The sequence below is a fragment of the Salmo trutta genome, chromosome 34, assembly GCF_901001165.1.
Source record: "Salmo trutta chromosome 34, fSalTru1.1, whole genome shotgun sequence".
NCBI classification, from domain to species: domain Eukaryota; kingdom Metazoa; phylum Chordata; class Actinopteri; order Salmoniformes; family Salmonidae; genus Salmo; species Salmo trutta.
The window spans coordinates 30,125,906-30,143,136 of NC_042990.1; the positions used below are offsets into that span (position 1 = coordinate 30,125,906).

The 17,231-nt window shown below is 45.5% G+C and overlaps 1 protein-coding gene across 1 annotated transcript; it reads right to left on the reverse strand.

Annotated features, from left to right (window-relative positions):
• Positions 1 to 5,808: 5,808 nt before the first annotated feature.
• rbm24a (RNA binding motif protein 24a) lies at positions 5,809 to 17,231 on the reverse strand. The gene is made up of 4 exons (XM_029732563.1): positions 16,760 to 17,231; positions 15,685 to 15,808; positions 14,993 to 15,047; positions 5,809 to 6,792 (listed from the first exon to the last, which is right to left on the reverse strand). The coding sequence occupies exons 1-4, from the start codon at positions 16,925 to 16,927 to the stop codon at positions 6,438 to 6,440; spliced, it is 702 nt and encodes a 233-aa protein (XP_029588423.1). The 5' UTR covers positions 16,928 to 17,231; the 3' UTR covers positions 5,809 to 6,437.

Consider the following 17,231-nt stretch of genomic DNA (forward strand, 5'->3'; position numbering starts at 1 on the left):
TGAGAAGACAGTGGATTAAGTGGACCACTGGCAAAGTACCAGTTGGTGACTCCAATCTTTCTCTGCCCCACTGCCCGGTCTTGAGAAGCAGTAATGGGAGCCCCAGACACCTAAATATGGAATGTCTAATTGAAGTCTAATGTTGTGTAGGCAGGCTAACAATGGACTTGCCCATGACTCAAGGGAGAAAGCACTACTGCCTAGTTTCTCCATAGTGCTGGGTGGACAATCAAATTCTAAAAGCTTGTCATCATCATCACCACCACCACCACCATCATCATCACCACCACCGACACCATCATCATCACCACTACTATCATCATCATCACCACAACCACCACCGACACCATCATCATCATCACCACAACCACCATCATCATCTTCACCACAACCACCACCGACACCATCATCATCACCACTACTATCATCATCATCACCACAACCACCACCGACACCATCATCATCATCACCACAACCACCACCGACACCATCACCACCACCACTGCTATCATCATCATCATCATCACCACAACCACCACCGACACCACCACCACCACTGCTATCATCATCATCATCCCCACAACCACCACCATCACCACCACCACTGCTATCATCATCATCATCACCACCACAACCACCACCACCGACACCATCACCACCACCACTGCTATCATCATCATCATCACCACAACCACCACCGACACCATCACCACCACCACTGCTATCATCATCATCATCATCACCACAACCACCACCGACACCATCACCACCACCACTGCTATCATCATCATCATCATCACGACAACCACCACCGACATCATTACCACCACTACTGCTGTCATCATCATCATCATCATCATCATTATCATCATCACCACAACCACCACCAACATCATCGCCTCCAAAATCATAAGGTTGGGGATCATTCTGCACTGATATAATCAATGGTTATAGCTAATTTGGTATTTGGTATTTTATTAGGATCCCCATTAGCTGTAGCAAAAGCTTCCTGGGGTCCACACAGAACATGAAACATGACATCATACAGAACATTAATAGACAAGAACAGCTCAAGGACAGAACTACATAAATGTAAAACGTCACACGTAGCCTACATATCAGTACATACACACAAAGTTATCTAGGCCAAATAGAGGAGAGGCGTTGTGCCGCGAGGTGTTGCTTTATGTTTTTTAAACCAGGTTTGCTGTTTATTTGAGCAATATGAGATGGAACAGAGTTCCGTGCTATAATGCCTCTATATAATACTGTATGCTATCTTGATTTTGTTCTGGATTTGGGGACTATGAAAATACCCCTGGTGGCATGTCTGGTTGGGTAAGTGTGTGTGTCAGAGCTGTGTGTAAGTTGACAATGCAAACAACTTGGAATTTTCAAAACATTAATGTTTCTTATTAAAAGAAGTGATGCAGTCAGTCTCTTCTCAACTCTTAGCCAAGAGAGACTGGCATGCATAGTATTTATATTAGCCCTCTGATTACAATAAATAGCAAGATATGCCGCTCTGTTCTGGGTCAGCTCCAGCTTAACTAGGTCTTTCCTTGCAGCACTGGACCCCACGACGATAATCAAGATTAGACAAAACAAGAGCCTTCTGAACTTGCTTTTGGTGTGGTGTTAAAAAAGCAGAACATCTCTTTATTACGGCCAGACCTCTCCCCATCTTTACAACCATTGAATCTATATGTTTTGACCATAACAGTTTATAATCTAAGGTAACGCCAAGTAATTTAGTCTCCTCAACTTGTTCGACAGCCACACCATTAGTTCACATCAACTCAAATAAAACTGAGGGCAAGTTTCAATAGGGCTATTCACCGTGACCCTGATCATGTTAACGGCTCCTTCTACTCCCTGACTGTCATATCCCAATTCACAACCTGCCTCTGAATTCCATCATGGCGGACGTCAGATGCCATGGAAGCCGTAGTGATGTCATGCGAAAGGCCTATCTCTGCTGTATCATGGCAGCTGCCTGGGCCTGGCTGGCCAGCATCTAGTTACACTGCAGGCTGAAATAGACCATTTGTGTTCCAAACGGCAGCCTGTTCCCTATGCAGTGCACTACTTTGGTCAGGGCCCAATGGGACACAGCCCATGCTGCCTCCATGCCAGATTAGGGGAGGACAGGGTAGGGAGGTACGTCTTGGCAGCCAGCATCCAGGCCTCTTGGCATCTTTTATTGATTAGAAAGCCTCTGAATTATTTATATGCTTTCCCAGAGGACTCCATTCTCTAACTCTCTGCTTCCAGACAGGTTTGTTTGAGTGTGAGGTCAATGCTTGTCCCATGTCATCGACGGCCCGGCTAAAATGGTGGAGAGGCCTTGGGTGACAGTGTTAGACAATGAAGAGCAGCAACACACCAGGCAGCGGACACCCGGCGGACATTTTGTGTGTAATCCCATAAGGCTCCTGACTACCTACTGGCTGCTCTGTGGTCACTCGCACACATGCACGCAAGCACAACCACCCACACAGTGACATGTACTCAGCTACCTAAACCAACTCAACTAAGAACATCGTTTTTAAACACCAGTCCCCCAAAAAGGTTTTACAACCATATTAACAGTTTTTTTATGTTTTATGTTTATGTTTGCACAAACAAACAGCAAGTCTGTTTATAGGTGTTTAATAGACATCAACAGCTTTTGCAGCTTCATATCTAATTTGCTCTACAGACTATCAATGGTCTCAGGCCTCCATACTAAAGGCCCACAAAAAGACACCCACCCTGAAGACAACATCAATTCAACATCAACTTAACATCAATTCAACATCCATCTTAAAAAAACAACAGTATTCTTTTTAAATATAGAACCTTTTATTTCAATTTCGAGTAAATAGTGTTGAAATTCTGAAAGACAGTTTTAATACCAACAGGACCTTTGCATTTAAATATAGTAAATAACACTGTACATGCCTTAATCCAGTGACAATGAAAAGCTTCCTTAACATTTTTTTTTTTTCATTTATTTTCATATTTTCCCTTGTAAGAAATAGTTCAAGTATAAAAATCCCCAACAGTGTAAAATAGCCCATCTGATGTATATTAAAAGCAATAGAAGCACAGCTATCTGAACCATGACAATAACTATACATTCTAATGTATAAAGCAGCATTTTGCTAATTTTTGTGAGGATTTTTTTTGTCTTTTCCAACAGTTCTAAACACAAAAGAGACAGAGTCACAGTCTGCATGCAAATAGGCCTGCATTTAAATAAAGTTTCATAGAAAAGGCATTAAACTAACCAATATTTATTCTAAGATTTCAAAAGGCAAAAAGTATAATTGTACAGTGCACATACAGAATTGTATCTTATATAAATCCTACATTAACATTTTTGGTTGAGTATGTTAATAATAATTATAATACAACTAAACCTACTCAATAACTTATATACCTTGAGATGAATACATAATAAAATGAACACAGTACCATCACTAAGCCTCTGTCCTTAGAGCACATAGAACATAGTCCAATCTCAAAATAAATATCTTAAATAGTACATCTCCTTTCTTACTCTCTTAAATAGCAATACAAATGTAAGGCACACTAAGAACCCATAGATTCATATGTCAAGTGCCTGCAGCCCCCCCCCCCCTTCTCTACATCCCCCATCACCACTCCAGGGCCAGGGCCAGGGCCAGGGGGCTGGGGGCTGGTGAGGCTGTGAGGAGTGGGTACAGGGCCAGGGCCAGGGGGCTGGTGAGGCTGTGAGGAGTGGGTACAGGGCCAGGGCCAGGGGGCTGGGGGCTGGTGAGGCTGTGAGGAGTGGGTACAGGGCCAGGGGGCTGTGAGGAGTGGGTACAGGGCCAGGGGGCTGGTGAGGCTGTGAGGAGTGGGTACAGGGCCAGGGGGCTGGTGAGGCTGTGAGGAGTGGGTACAGGGCCAGGGGGCTGTGAGGAGTGGGTACAGGGCCAGGGCCAGGGCCAGGGGGCTGGTGAGGCTGTGAGGAGTGGGTACAGGGCCAGGGCCAGGGGGCTGGGGGCTGGTGAGGCTGTGAGGAGTGGGTACAGGGCCAGGGGGCTGGTGAGGCTGTGAGGAGTGGGTACAGGGCCAGGGCCAGGGGGCTGGGGGCTGGTGAGGCTGTGAGGAGTGGGTACAGGGCCAGGGGGCTGTGAGGAGTGGGTACAGGGCCAGGGGGCTGGTGAGGCTGTGAGGAGTGGGTACAGGGCCAGGGGGCTGGTGAGGCTGTGAGGAGTGGGTACAGGGCCAGGGGGCTGTGAGGAGTGGGTACAGGGCCAGGGCCAGGGCCAGGGGGCTGGTGAGGCTGTGAGGAGTGGGTACAGGGCCAGGGGGCTGTGAGGAGTGGGTACAGGGCCAGGGGGCTGGTGAGGCTGTGAGGAGTGGGTACAGGGCCAGGGGGCTGGTGAGGCTGTGAGGAGTGGGTACAGGGCCAGGGGGTTGGTGAGGCTTTGAGGAGTGGGTACAGGGCCAGGGGACTGTGAGGAGTGGGTACAGGGCCAGGGGGCTGTGAGGAGTGGGTACAGGGCCAGGGGGCTGGTGAGGCTGTGAGGAGTGGGTACAGGGCCAGGGGGCTGTGAGGAGTGGGTACAGGGCCAGGGGGCTGAGGAGTGGGTACAGGGCCAGGGGGCTGTGAGGAGTGGGTACAGGGCCAGGGAGTTGGTGAGGCTGTGAGGAGTGGGTACAGGGCCAGGGGGCTGTGAGGAGTGGGTACAGGGCCAGGGAGTTGGTGAGGCTGTGAGGAGTGGGTACAGGGCCAGGGGGCTGAGGAGTGGGTACAGGGCCAGGGGGCTGAGGAGTGGGTACAGGGCCAGGGGGCTGTGAGGAGTGGGTACAGGGCCAGGGAGTTGGTGAGGCTGTGAGGAGTGGGTACAGGGCCAGGAGCTGGTGAGGGTTAGCATAGGAGGGAAGTGTGTGTGTACCTGACACCAGCCCAGCCGGTCGGCTCTAGGAGAGAGGACAGAGGAGAGAGGACAGAGAACAGAGGAGAGAGAACAGAGGAGAGAGAACCGAGGAGAGAGAACCGAGGAGAGAGAACAGAGGAGAGAGAACAGAGGAGAGAGAACCGAGGAGAGAGAACCGAGGAGAGAGAACAGAGGAGAGAGAACAGAGGAGAGAGAACCGAGGAGAGAGAACCGAGGAGAGAGAACCGAGGAGAGAGAACCGAGGAGAGAGAACAGAGGAGAGAGGACAGAGGTGGAAGTGCTGACAGGGCCAGGCAGGCAGGCAGGCAGGCAGGACAGAGGAGAGACAGTTCCCAAATGGGCCCCGGGATTAAAATGTGACAGCTCAACAAATGAGGACAAGTGATGCGTTATTTCCAGAGTGATCCGTCTGTGTGGCGCTGGGCGAACTGCGCCAGCCCCCTCCCCAGCTGCTCCCTCCCTCTCCCTCCCTCTCTCTCTCCCTCCCTCCCGCTCTCTTTCTCTCTGACTAGATCCCATTGCACAGAGCCAGAGAGCACGACTGGGCCCATTGTCCTTTACCATTATGTACGCAATTGTGTATGCGTGTGTGTGTGCGTGTGTTTGCATGCAGCGATGCGTATGTGTTTGAGACTAACTGATTTGGTGCTTCTCATTGTCTGAAAACATGCTTTTCTTTCTCTCTCTGTGAGTTGCCTTCATATTGTTTGTGATGCCCTTTGAAGAGTTGACGGCATTTTCGGTTATTCCTGCAGTTTTTTTGTCTCCTGGTGAACTGTTTGCTTTGCATAGGTCAAGAGGTCAAGATACAGAGTCAAAAAAGGGACATTCAGCATCAGGAAGTTAAAAAGGTAGTTCTTAACGTGTGACACGAGCTACAAATCTTCTCCTTTTCTCCACAGTTATTTCAACTACTCCCTGACATGCAGAGGTTGTCTTTACTAACACACTGGAAACTGGTACATTTCCCTGATTATCACAACATTTACTTCAATGCACTTGAAAAGACAAAAGGACAAGAGCCCTGGAAATGTGATAGTAAATATAGGTTGCAAGGGCACTTCGGGACACGTCTAAGTGTCCCATAAAGAGAACGCTCTCTCTCTCCTATGTTAATGACAGCAATGGAACATAAAGTCATGTTTTACAACAAGCTACAACCCCTGTGATTAGTTGTTGCATTTCTCCTCTAGAAATAAATACTCTACTACAATTATAATGATAGTAATAATTATATTAATAACAACAATAATAATCATAAGGATAAATCCACCTTCCTTACTTTGCTTTGTGAATTTATAAAGTTTTTCTTTTTTGGTTTAAACACAGCAAGTTGGAAAGCTACTGTATGGAGTTCCCACCTCACCATCATCATCATCATCATCATCACCCTCTTACCGACTCTGTCACTTAACAACACGGCTCTTCTCTCTTCCTCTTCATCGTCCTCTCCTCTTCACAGCCAATCAGCCGAGGCCGGCCGCGGGCCTCCCATCCCGTTGTGTCCAATGGCTGCAGTGGCTGCTATTGCATGCGGTCAGCTTGCAGCTGCTGAGGCTGGTACTGACCGAAGGCTGCGGCTGCAGCGACGGCTGAACCCGGTGCGGCCGTAGCCAGGGGCTGCTGAACATAGCCATAACCGGCTGCGGTTAGGTACCCGGCCGCCGCAGGGGAGGCGGCGTAGGGATACTGCTCGTAGGCTGCGGCGGCAGCAGCGCTAGCCGCCGCGGCGGAGTACTGTGCGTAGGCTGCTCCGGTGTAGTCGATGTACGGGGAGGAGGCGGTGGAGGCAGAGGCGGCACTGGGCTGCATGCCGTGAGGGATGACCATGGTGCTTGGCTGCATGAAGGCCTGAGGGTACACGTAGTGAGCAGGGATCCTGCAGGACAGAAACAGACAGACAGGGAGTTAGAGGTAGAGATCCCAGACCTGGCCTTACACAGCCACCGACAGACAGCAGCAACCCCCCAGCCTGACAGCCAACCCAACCACACTGCGGCCAAGCGCCCCCCAATACATCAAAACACCAGTCAATAACACCACGGAGACACTTGCTAGTAGCTAATAGAGATATAGGGTTGCCAAAATAGAGATCTCTCTGTGGAAAAATGGTGAGGTGTTCAAAGCTCAGAGGGGTTGTGTTCTCTGATAAGGGATATGAAGACATTTTGGGTTTTCAATGACCCTGCCTGCCTATCACATGTTGTAAGAGATTTAGGCAAAGGAAGTGTTTGGTAGCATTGATGCCATCTTGGAGAGACAATCCATGTACACTAAGCTTTGCTGACTACAGGATTGAGTTTGGTCGATGGAGAGAGAAGAGAACATGATTTGTCATGTCGATTTGACCCTGGTGCCATTCCTATTTAGGAGGGCATAGAGTAAGGGTGGGCGGGAGGGGGGAGGGGAGAATATGGTAAAGAGGGAGGGAGGGGGAGGGAGGGAATGGGGTAAAGCGGGAGGGAGGGAGGGAGAGAGGAGATAGGGTAAAGAGGGAGGGGATAGGGTAAAGAGGGAGGGAGGGAGGGAGGGGGAGGGAGGAGATAGGGTAAAGAGGGAGGAGATAGGGTAAAGAGGGAGGGAGGGGATGAGATGAGGGGGCATTGTGAAAATGTCACTGTCATTTTGACAGCTGGACAGCTTTCAAAAAGTACACTGCTGGCTGTTTCCCCCTCTGTGCTTAGACAAAGAGCCCCGGGCGGGGCGCTAGGCTAGCTGCACTCGGAGGGACCTTTTGATTAAATAAGCAATCAGGAACAATGAGCACATTCTGCCTTTCATGACATATCCTGACCGTGAGGCTCGGCTCGCTAGGCTCTCTCTCGTGCTATCAGCTAGCATGATGATGGGAATGTTATACTATTGTTTTGGTAGAGGAAACACAAGTTGTTGACCTGGATGGGGAAATCAACAATCCAATTCCTCAAAATACTAAACAAAACTAAACTGCAGTCAAGTTCATGATTCATGATTCAAAGGAATGAGTAACAATCAGTGTTATGACATAATGAGCGACATAATCACTTTATAATTGGCAGATCACCATTTTATCAGTTGTGAATGTTGGATTTAGATGAGTTCTGGTCTGGTGTGGATTTTTGACAGTCTGGAATGCTGTGCATGATGTGATGATGTCATCAACAGCTCATTACAATCTGTTGAGAAACAACCTAACATTTGATTGGACCAAAAATATACTGACATCAATTAAGCCAATAAGAAACAATATGGCGAGATGAAGCTTTTGTACAGTCATACAGTTTGGAAATGAAAGACGAGATCTATCGTGGCAACCCTATTGTCAGGACTCCATTACCCAACCAATCACATCTCAAAACACTAGCCCCAAAGAGGAAGCAGGGAAAAACAACAGCAAGTCTACAAACACAGGCGTCAAAAAAAATAAATGTCAACACAGTCCACATGGATCACCAACACAGCACAACCACAACCACTCATTGAAAGAAACAAAAAGGAAATAAACTAAACGGGGTCAGAGGTTAGAGGCGCTCCTTTGACATCACATCCTTGGCAGATGCCTCGGCCTGGCCTGCTAGCACGCTTCTATCTCAGCACAGTGTTACAGTCACAACACAGGCTGGAGTCACACACACACACACACACACACACACACACACACACACACACACACACACAGGCTGGACAACGCACAACAACACAACAAACACACACACAGTGGATGTACACAGACCACAAAAAACTCACACAACACGAGACACAAGGGCGATTACAAAGAAAAACTCTCACACAAACAGGCACGCAAAGGATGATGACAACGAAATATAAAATGCGGTGTCCACCGCAAACAACACAAACACCCAGACTGCCCGTCATTCTAAACCGCAGAGAGAAGAATTTAAACACATTCAGACACTTTGGTAAATTCCTCAACTAACACCCTTGGCCTCCGTAGTTAAGTAGACATTGTTGTGCCTCCCCATTAATAGCTATATTAAGACATGGGATGCATTCCCATACGGTTCTGGTTAAAAGTAGTGCACTATATAGGGAATAGGGTGCTACCCAATCATGTTCTCCCGCGGGGTCAAATAGGTGTTTCATAATGCTATTTTCGACACTATTATATTTTACAGTATGGAGAAAACTCACACAAAAATAAGCTCTTTCACACCCCATATGAAACATGTTATAGGCTATCAAATCAAAAAGGCATATTTTGACCAATGTGTTACGTTTGTGTAGATAATCCTCTAAGAAAACCAAAGGTCCAAACCTCATGTCTCCATCACAATCCGTTCAAAAGTTAGAGGTTTTACCCTTGTAGGATGGCCAAAATTATGTTGAGTAAATCAATGGAGGCCAGAGATACTAAGTGGTATGTTTTCGCCTCAGCTAGGCTGGATGCGGTGCAAGAATGAAGGCTACCTGACAGGCTCACTTTCCCGTTGAACTCAACCCCTCCTGTCTCAGCATCCAGTATTTATGCTGCAATAGTTTATGCGTCGGGGGGCTAGGGTCAGTCTGTTATATCTGGAGTATTTCTCATGTTTTATCCAGTGTCCTGTGTGAATTTAAGAATGCTCCCTCTAATTCTCTCTCTCTCTTCTCTCGGAGGACCTGAGCCCAAGGACCATGCCTCCGGACTACCTGGCCTGATGACTCCTTGCTGTCCCCAGTTCACCTGGTCATGCTGCTGCTCCAGTTTCGACTGTTCTGCCTGCGGCTATGGAACCCTGACCTGTTCACTGGACGTGCTACCTGTCCCGGACCTGCTGTTTTCGACTCTCTCTCTACCGCACTTGCTATTTAACTCAATGATCGGCTATGAAAAGCCAACTGACATTTACTCCTGACCTGTTGCACCCTCTACAACCACTGTGATTATTATTATCTGACTCTGCTGGTCCTCTATAAACGTTTGAACCTCTTGGCCATGTACTGTTATAATCTCCACCTGGCACAGCCAGAAGAGGACTGGCCACCCCTCAGAGTCTGGTTCCTCTCTAGGTTTCTTCCTAGGTTCCTGCCTTTCTAGGGAGTTTTTCCTAGCCACCGTACTTCTACATCTGCATTGCTTGCTGTTTGGGGTTTTAGGCTGGGTTTCTGTATAGCACTATGACATCAGCTGATGTAAAAAGGGCTTTATAAATCAAATTTCATTGAATTTCATTGATTATCGAATCGGCAGGGCATAAAACAATACAGAGGTGAGATAGATATTGATTTTGAGACATTACGTAGTATTTTAATCTTTTAGTATAAACTTCTCATATTAATGCGAAATTGCTATAATTTTCCAACGATTTCTCACAAAAACAAGCGTTTTTGGGCACATACAAAGCTTGAAGAAGACACAGATGCTAAAATGGCCCATGCTCGTAAGCCTAAATTGGACTGTTAGAAGTGATCATTCTGCCCAAGAGAGAATCATCCCTGTTTGTTTTTTAGAAATATATCATAGTCCAGTATAGGCAAGGTACAAACAAGTACGTTTCCATAAGTAGTCATATAACTGCAGGAAGCCTTTCCTGTAATGTGGATCTGGTCTCAGACATGCTCTTTGTTGCCTGGCCTCATTTATGATTGACAGGAGAGACTGGAGGCTGGGCCCCAGCTATTTTCTGCTTGCCTATCATCATACATACATTTTACTGTGGAATGTTCCCATCCCTAGAAGTAATCTGGGAATAAATCTATTTCTATCTACCCCATCCTCTCTCTCTCCCTCCATCCATCCTTCCTACTATTTATCTCTCCCATTGAACATTAGACTACCACAACCTGTTTCTCCATCTCCAACAGCATAAACCTCTTCTATGTTGGCAAATGCTGTGTCACCTAACACAGACACACACACACACACAGACACACACACACACACACACACACACACACACACACTATTCTACCATGGATTCATTTCTGTATCACTGTTGATCATGGGAAGCACTGTCTACCCTCTGACTCTATTAAAATGACCTATTTTCCCTATGGATACAAGTGAGGTAAAAAAAATACTAGGGTTACTATGTTTCTCAATGCTCTGTTATGAATATATTATCTTCCTGTGTTTGGACCGTTGCAGTCCTGGCGACCAGTGGTTCGTAAAGTTCAAGGCTAAATAAAGGTCTGTTCCCATCACATGCCATGTGGGTGACATCGTCGATGGGGGGGGTTACACACCTGTTGTGCTCCGCCTCATTAGAACCGTTGGGATTCTGCTAGCTGAGGAGCCAGGCCTTAACTAAATGTGAGAAGTGTAGAGGGTTGGCATGGTGCTATAATAACAACTATGGACCGGGTTGGTGCTGCTACATGGTATAGTGTGGTGATAGCCATGGAGCTGGTTGCTGCCCTCCCACAGCTGTTTCTATGGATGTGTCCCATATGGTACCCTATTCTCTTCATAGTGCCCTATGTTTCATCAGGGCACTGGTCAAAAGTAGTGCTCTATATAGGGAATAGGGTAGCATTTGGGACACACCCTATGTCTCTGGCCTTGGGCTATAATGTATGGATGTGGTTGACCTACCACAGCTGTATCTATGTATGCCTGTGGCCCTTTAAACCTCCCCGGGGCCGCTAGCCAGCATCTGTTGGGCTGTTTTTAAAGAGCGGACGATTTTGACATGACAGAGAGAGCCCTAGCCCCCTGCTCCCCAGCGCACACTTCATACGACTGCGGCGTCAGCACTCCAGCCTTTGTGTGGCACAATGGAGAAGCTTGTTTTCCTTAACGCTGCAGCCCATGTGACGAAAGCTTGTTCAGAGGCTGTGGCATCCAGACATTTGTTTGTGTCACAGTAGAGACTCTGGGGCACTGCTCTACCACTGCACTGGACTACTACACACAACAGGACACACACATACTTACACAAACACACATGACAGTAAGGTGTTTTGCATCAACTAAACTAGTAAAAATATATCCTTTAGTGTGGAGATACAGTGCCTTCGGAACGACTTCAGACCCCTTGACTTTTTCCACATTTTGTTACATTACAGCCTTATTCTAAAATTGATTAAATATATATTTTTGTCAGCAATCTACACACAATACCCCATAATGACAAAGCGAAAACAGGTTTTTAGAAATGTTTGCAAATGTATTAAAAATAAAAACAGAAAAACCTTATTTACATAAGCATTCAGACCCTTTGCTATGAGACTCAAAATTGAGCTCAGGTGCATCCTGTTTCCATTGGTCATTCTTGAGATGTTTCTACAACTTGATTGGAGTCCACCTGTGGTAAATTCAATTGATTGGACATGATTTGGAAAGGCACACACCTGTCTATATAAGGTCCCACAGTTGACAGTGCATGTCAAAGCAAAAACCAAGCCATGAGGTCGAAAGAATTGTGGGTAGAGCTCTGAGACAGGATTGTGTCGAGGCACAGATCTGGGGAAGGGTACCAAAAAATGTCTGCAGCTTTGAAGGTCCCCAAGAACACTGTGGCCTCCATCATTCTTAAATTGAAAAAGTTTGGAACCACCAAGACTCTTCCTAGAGCTGCCTGGCCAAACTGAGCAATTGGGGGAGAAGGGCCTTGGTCGGGGAGGTGACCAAGAACCTGATGGTCACTCTAACAGAGCTCTAGAGTTCCTCTGTGGAGGTGGGAGAACCTTCCAGAAGGACAACCATCTCTGCAGCACTCCACCAATCAGACCTTTATGGTAGAGTGGCCAGACGGAAGCCACTCCTCAGTAAAAGGCACATGACAGCTCGCTTGGAGTTTGCCAATAGGTACCTAAAGAATCTCAGACCATGAGAAACAAGATTCTCTGGTCTGATGAAACCAAGATTGAACTCTTTGGCCTGAATGCCAAGCGTCACGTCTGGAGGACCATCCCTACAGTGAAGCATGGTGGTGGTGGCAGCATCATGCTGTGGGGATGTTTTTCAGCGGCAGGGACTGGGAGACTAGTCAGGATCAAGGCAAAGATGAACAGAGCAATGTACAGAGAGATCCTTGATGAAAACCTGCTCCAGAGCGCTCAGAACCTCAGACTGGGGGCGAAAGTTCACCTTCCAATAGGACAATGACCCTAAGCACACAGCCAAGACAACGCAGGAGTGGCTTCGGGACAAGTCTCTGAATGTCCTTGAGTGGCCCAGCCAGAGCCCGGACTTGAACCCCATCAAACCATCTCTGGAGAGACCTGAAAATAGCTGTGCAGCAACGCTCCCCATCCAACCTGACAGAGCTTGAGAGGATCTGCAGAGAAGAATGGGAGAAACTCCCAAAATACAGGTGTGCCAAGCTTGTACCATGTTACCCAAGAAGACTCGAGGCTGTAATCTCTGCCAAAGGTACTTCAACAAAGTACTGAGTAAAGGGTCTGAATACATATGTAAAGGTGATATTATTATTATTTTGTATATATATATATATATATATAAATAGTCTATATTGCAGTATATATTGCAATACACATTTGAAAAAATTTGTAAAAACCTGTTTTTGCTTTGTCATTATGGGGTATTGTGTGTAGATTTACGAGGAAATTTTATCAATTTTATAATAAGGCTGTAACCTAACAAAATGTGGAAAAAGTCAAGGGGTATGAATACTTTCCGAAGGCACTGTATATGTACTCATCCCATGTGCCTTGATAGTCATTTTTCCAAAGATTACTTTCCTGTGAACAGACATCATTATCTCTGAATGAGACACAGCAGCTCTCCTGAGAGTCGTAAGGGCCTGAAGTATACCATATAGGGATAGATAGATGGAGGGAGAGAGAAATAATGACAGTGAGAGAGAGGGATAGAGAGAGAGTGCGAGAGAGAACGAGAGTGAGTGTGAATACAAGAATGAGAAAGACAGAGAGAGCGAGAGAGTGAATACGAGAATGAGAGAACGAGAGAAAAGTGAGAGAGTGAATACGAGAATGAGAGAACGAGAGAAAAGTGAGAGAGAGAATACGAGAATAAAAGAGTGAATACGAGAATGAGAAAGACAGACAGAGAGAGGGGGACAGAGAGTGAATACCAGAATGAGAGAGAGAGAGAGACAGAGAGGGTGAGTTTGAGAGTTTAGGTGTTAATGCTAGAATTATTAAAAAAGACACATTCAAGAAATGAGTTGATGGGTTTTGGTGGGGTCAGTTAGGAGTATGGGTGAGAAGTAATTTTTTTAAATCACACCGCAAATCGTCACTCACTCCAACAAGACATCCAAAAACATATAAAGAACATCCTGTTACCAAAGAAAAGGTCAACCACAAGCTACAACACAAAGGCATCAAATCAACAACCAAAACATTTACTCTCCCTACTAAAGTCCACATTCTTCCAGAAAAATGGAAAAGAACACCCCCAAAAATCTTCAATTCATATTTTTTTTTCATTAAATAGAAAACACAGGGTTTAGCTGTCAACACCACTTTATAACAGTAAAACAGCACACAAAGCTCTAATGTCAAAATAACACATTTAAATTCAAAACCAAAATTTAAAATCAACATACATGCATCTATAATCACCATTTGAGCTTGTTTGTGTGTGTTTGAGATTACAGGTAATTCCCCTGGTCTGATCTGTGACATGGCCACAGAACTAATCCTGAAACCAACAGTTATCTTAACCCATATCGAGCCTGTCGGACCAGAGAGATAGATAACATTGAGTCATTGAGGCTGTAACTTTCCATCAGTTGTACTCAACAAATAACACACACACACACACACACACACACATGCACACGCGCACACACACTCATACTGTGAACACACACTTTCTCTTTCACTCACACAAACCTTAAATGTATATTTTGGTCAACTGTAGTCAGTGATAAAAAGAAAGAGGATTTGTGAAATGTTTTGTTTCAACATAATTATCGTGCAAGTATGGAGAAAAATCAGAGTAAGCACAAAACAATTAAATAAACAGATTATATAAACATACATGTCATTGTATGAACATGTCTAACAACGCTAGACTTTAGCCAAATGAGGGACATTGGGTCTTTAGATGTGTAGTTACACCAATGAGGTTTCATATACAGTAGTTCAATGATGATGAGGTCATTTGGAAATGTATTCTTATCAACACCCAACCATCCCTTTCAACACAAAGATGCTGCAGTTCTTACCCATAAGGCCTTTGGATAAAGGCAGGATGAATTTGTGGAACACCAAAGGTGAAACCTGGATGGAGATGTGGAATGGTCAAAATGAATTGATGATCTTATTCATGTCACTGAGTATGTCCCAAATGGCACCCTATTGCCCATTTAGTGCACTACTTTTGACCAGGACCAATAGAAGTGCACTATATAGAGAGAAAAGGGTGCCATTTGGGACGCAGATATTCAGAACATTCTAGACACAAGTTATTTTAATAATATCCTGAATAATGTATTGAATGAACACATTAATTTTGCATATTTATGCGACAGAAGGATTAAAATAAGCATTTAGCTCATCATGATGGTATTCTGAACCAGGCATGATTTGTGTGGAAAACATGTGGACAATATGAAAAAGAAATGCAAAGCTATAAGATGATACATGATGTATGTTCTTTAGGACACACCCTCAATGTTCTCAGAACATTAAGATACTGGACAGGTGGCTGAAAAAGTACTGTGTGTGTGTGTGTGTGTGTGTGTGTGTGTGTGTGTGTGTGTGTGTGTGCGTGTGCGTGCGTGCGTGCGTGCGTGCGTGCGTGCGTGCGTGCGTGCGTGCGTGCGTGCGTGCGTGCGTGCGTGCGTGCGTGCGTGCGTGCGTGCGTGCGTGCGTGCGTGCGTGCGTGCGTGCGTGCGTGCGTGCGTGCGTTTTTTACCTGGCTGCATCACCCGTGGCTTGGCCCCCAGGTACGCCAGGTTGACGTTGGCTTTCCTGCCGTCGATGATGGGGTTCGGATCTTTACATGCCCTGTCTGCAGCCGAGCGGTCAGCCATCGTCACCTGTATGGACACACAGAGAGGGAGAGAGCATAGGGAAGAAGCAGGTTAAGGTGGTGAAGAAGAAGTCTGAGGGGGATGGTTAAAGTATGATCAAAACAATCAGTATTCAGCAATGTTCATATTCATTAGCTAAAGGGGCAAACACTTGGGCCCAACTGTCACTCAATATTTATAAAATATAGGTAACTGTCATTCCTTATAGTAAGTTGAGATCTTAGGCCCTGCTGAGTTCTTTCTTTGTTTTCCAGAAGAGAAACTGGATAGAAGACTTCTCTATCCACAGATACTTATTTACTCAAAATAATTTACCCTCTTGATGTCACTACATAGTTTTTCACTGTACTTGGCTGAGGACAAGCTTACTTCATTAAGATCTTAACTGCTTCTAGCTGATGACTGTAAGAATGAGAGTAATTACTCTATGTAAGAGCTTTTGGGGCTGCGGCAGGTCTTTCTCAAATAAGTTTACCCAGAAACCCAAGGAAAACTTTTCAACTCAGATACTACAGGATCATTTTTCACATAAATGTGTTTCAAACTAAATGGCGTCAAAGGGGGGGGGGGGGACCATGGTCCTAAAACAGTTGTATAGTAGCCTATCTGTCTCTCATCAATGCTCTTATAGACGTTGACATAATGATGACGTCATGCACATCATCTTCCCAAGAGTCATTTTCTGAACATGCCAGGGCGCAACAAGTTGGAATGTAGCCGATCGGTTGTTTCAATGATAGAACGCTCCAAACTGAAAACACAGGTCTACTTATGAACAATAAAACTTACACTTTTCAATGTCTATTAAATATTATGAAATACACTAGCCTAACCAACACCCACTTTAACGATGACATGTGATTTGCTGCCATTTGAAAGACTGCAGGCATTTGACAGACAGTGCAAGTGAGGTCCCTGTTTAAAGTTATGTCAAATAAATACTATATTGATACTTACAAATCCATACCCCCTGGATTTGCCGGTTTGTCGATCGGTAATCACGACAGCTTCCTCAATTTCTCCGAACACTTCAAAATATTTCCTGAGACTGGAATCCGTGGTGTGATACGGAAGACCCCCGACAAAAATCTTCGTGTAGGTCGTGTCCTTCTGCGTGGTGTGCATCTTCACCAATATTTTAGTGCAAAATAGTAGAATAGAAACAATCCAAAATATAGTGCAATGTTTCCTTATCACCTAGTTACGTGATTTATAAGTATTTCTATAAAAATTGACAATATGAGATTTACAATTGGAGAGGCTTCAGAGAAATAACACAAAACTCAACAAAAATCAAGATTCGAGGTAGATTATCTTTCGACACTTAAATGAGATATGGAGCGGATTGTCCAAGAGATCATCAGGTGTTTTCAACTCTTCTCCGTAACTGTCTTGACTAACTAAATTTGTTTCGGACCCATTCCTAAAA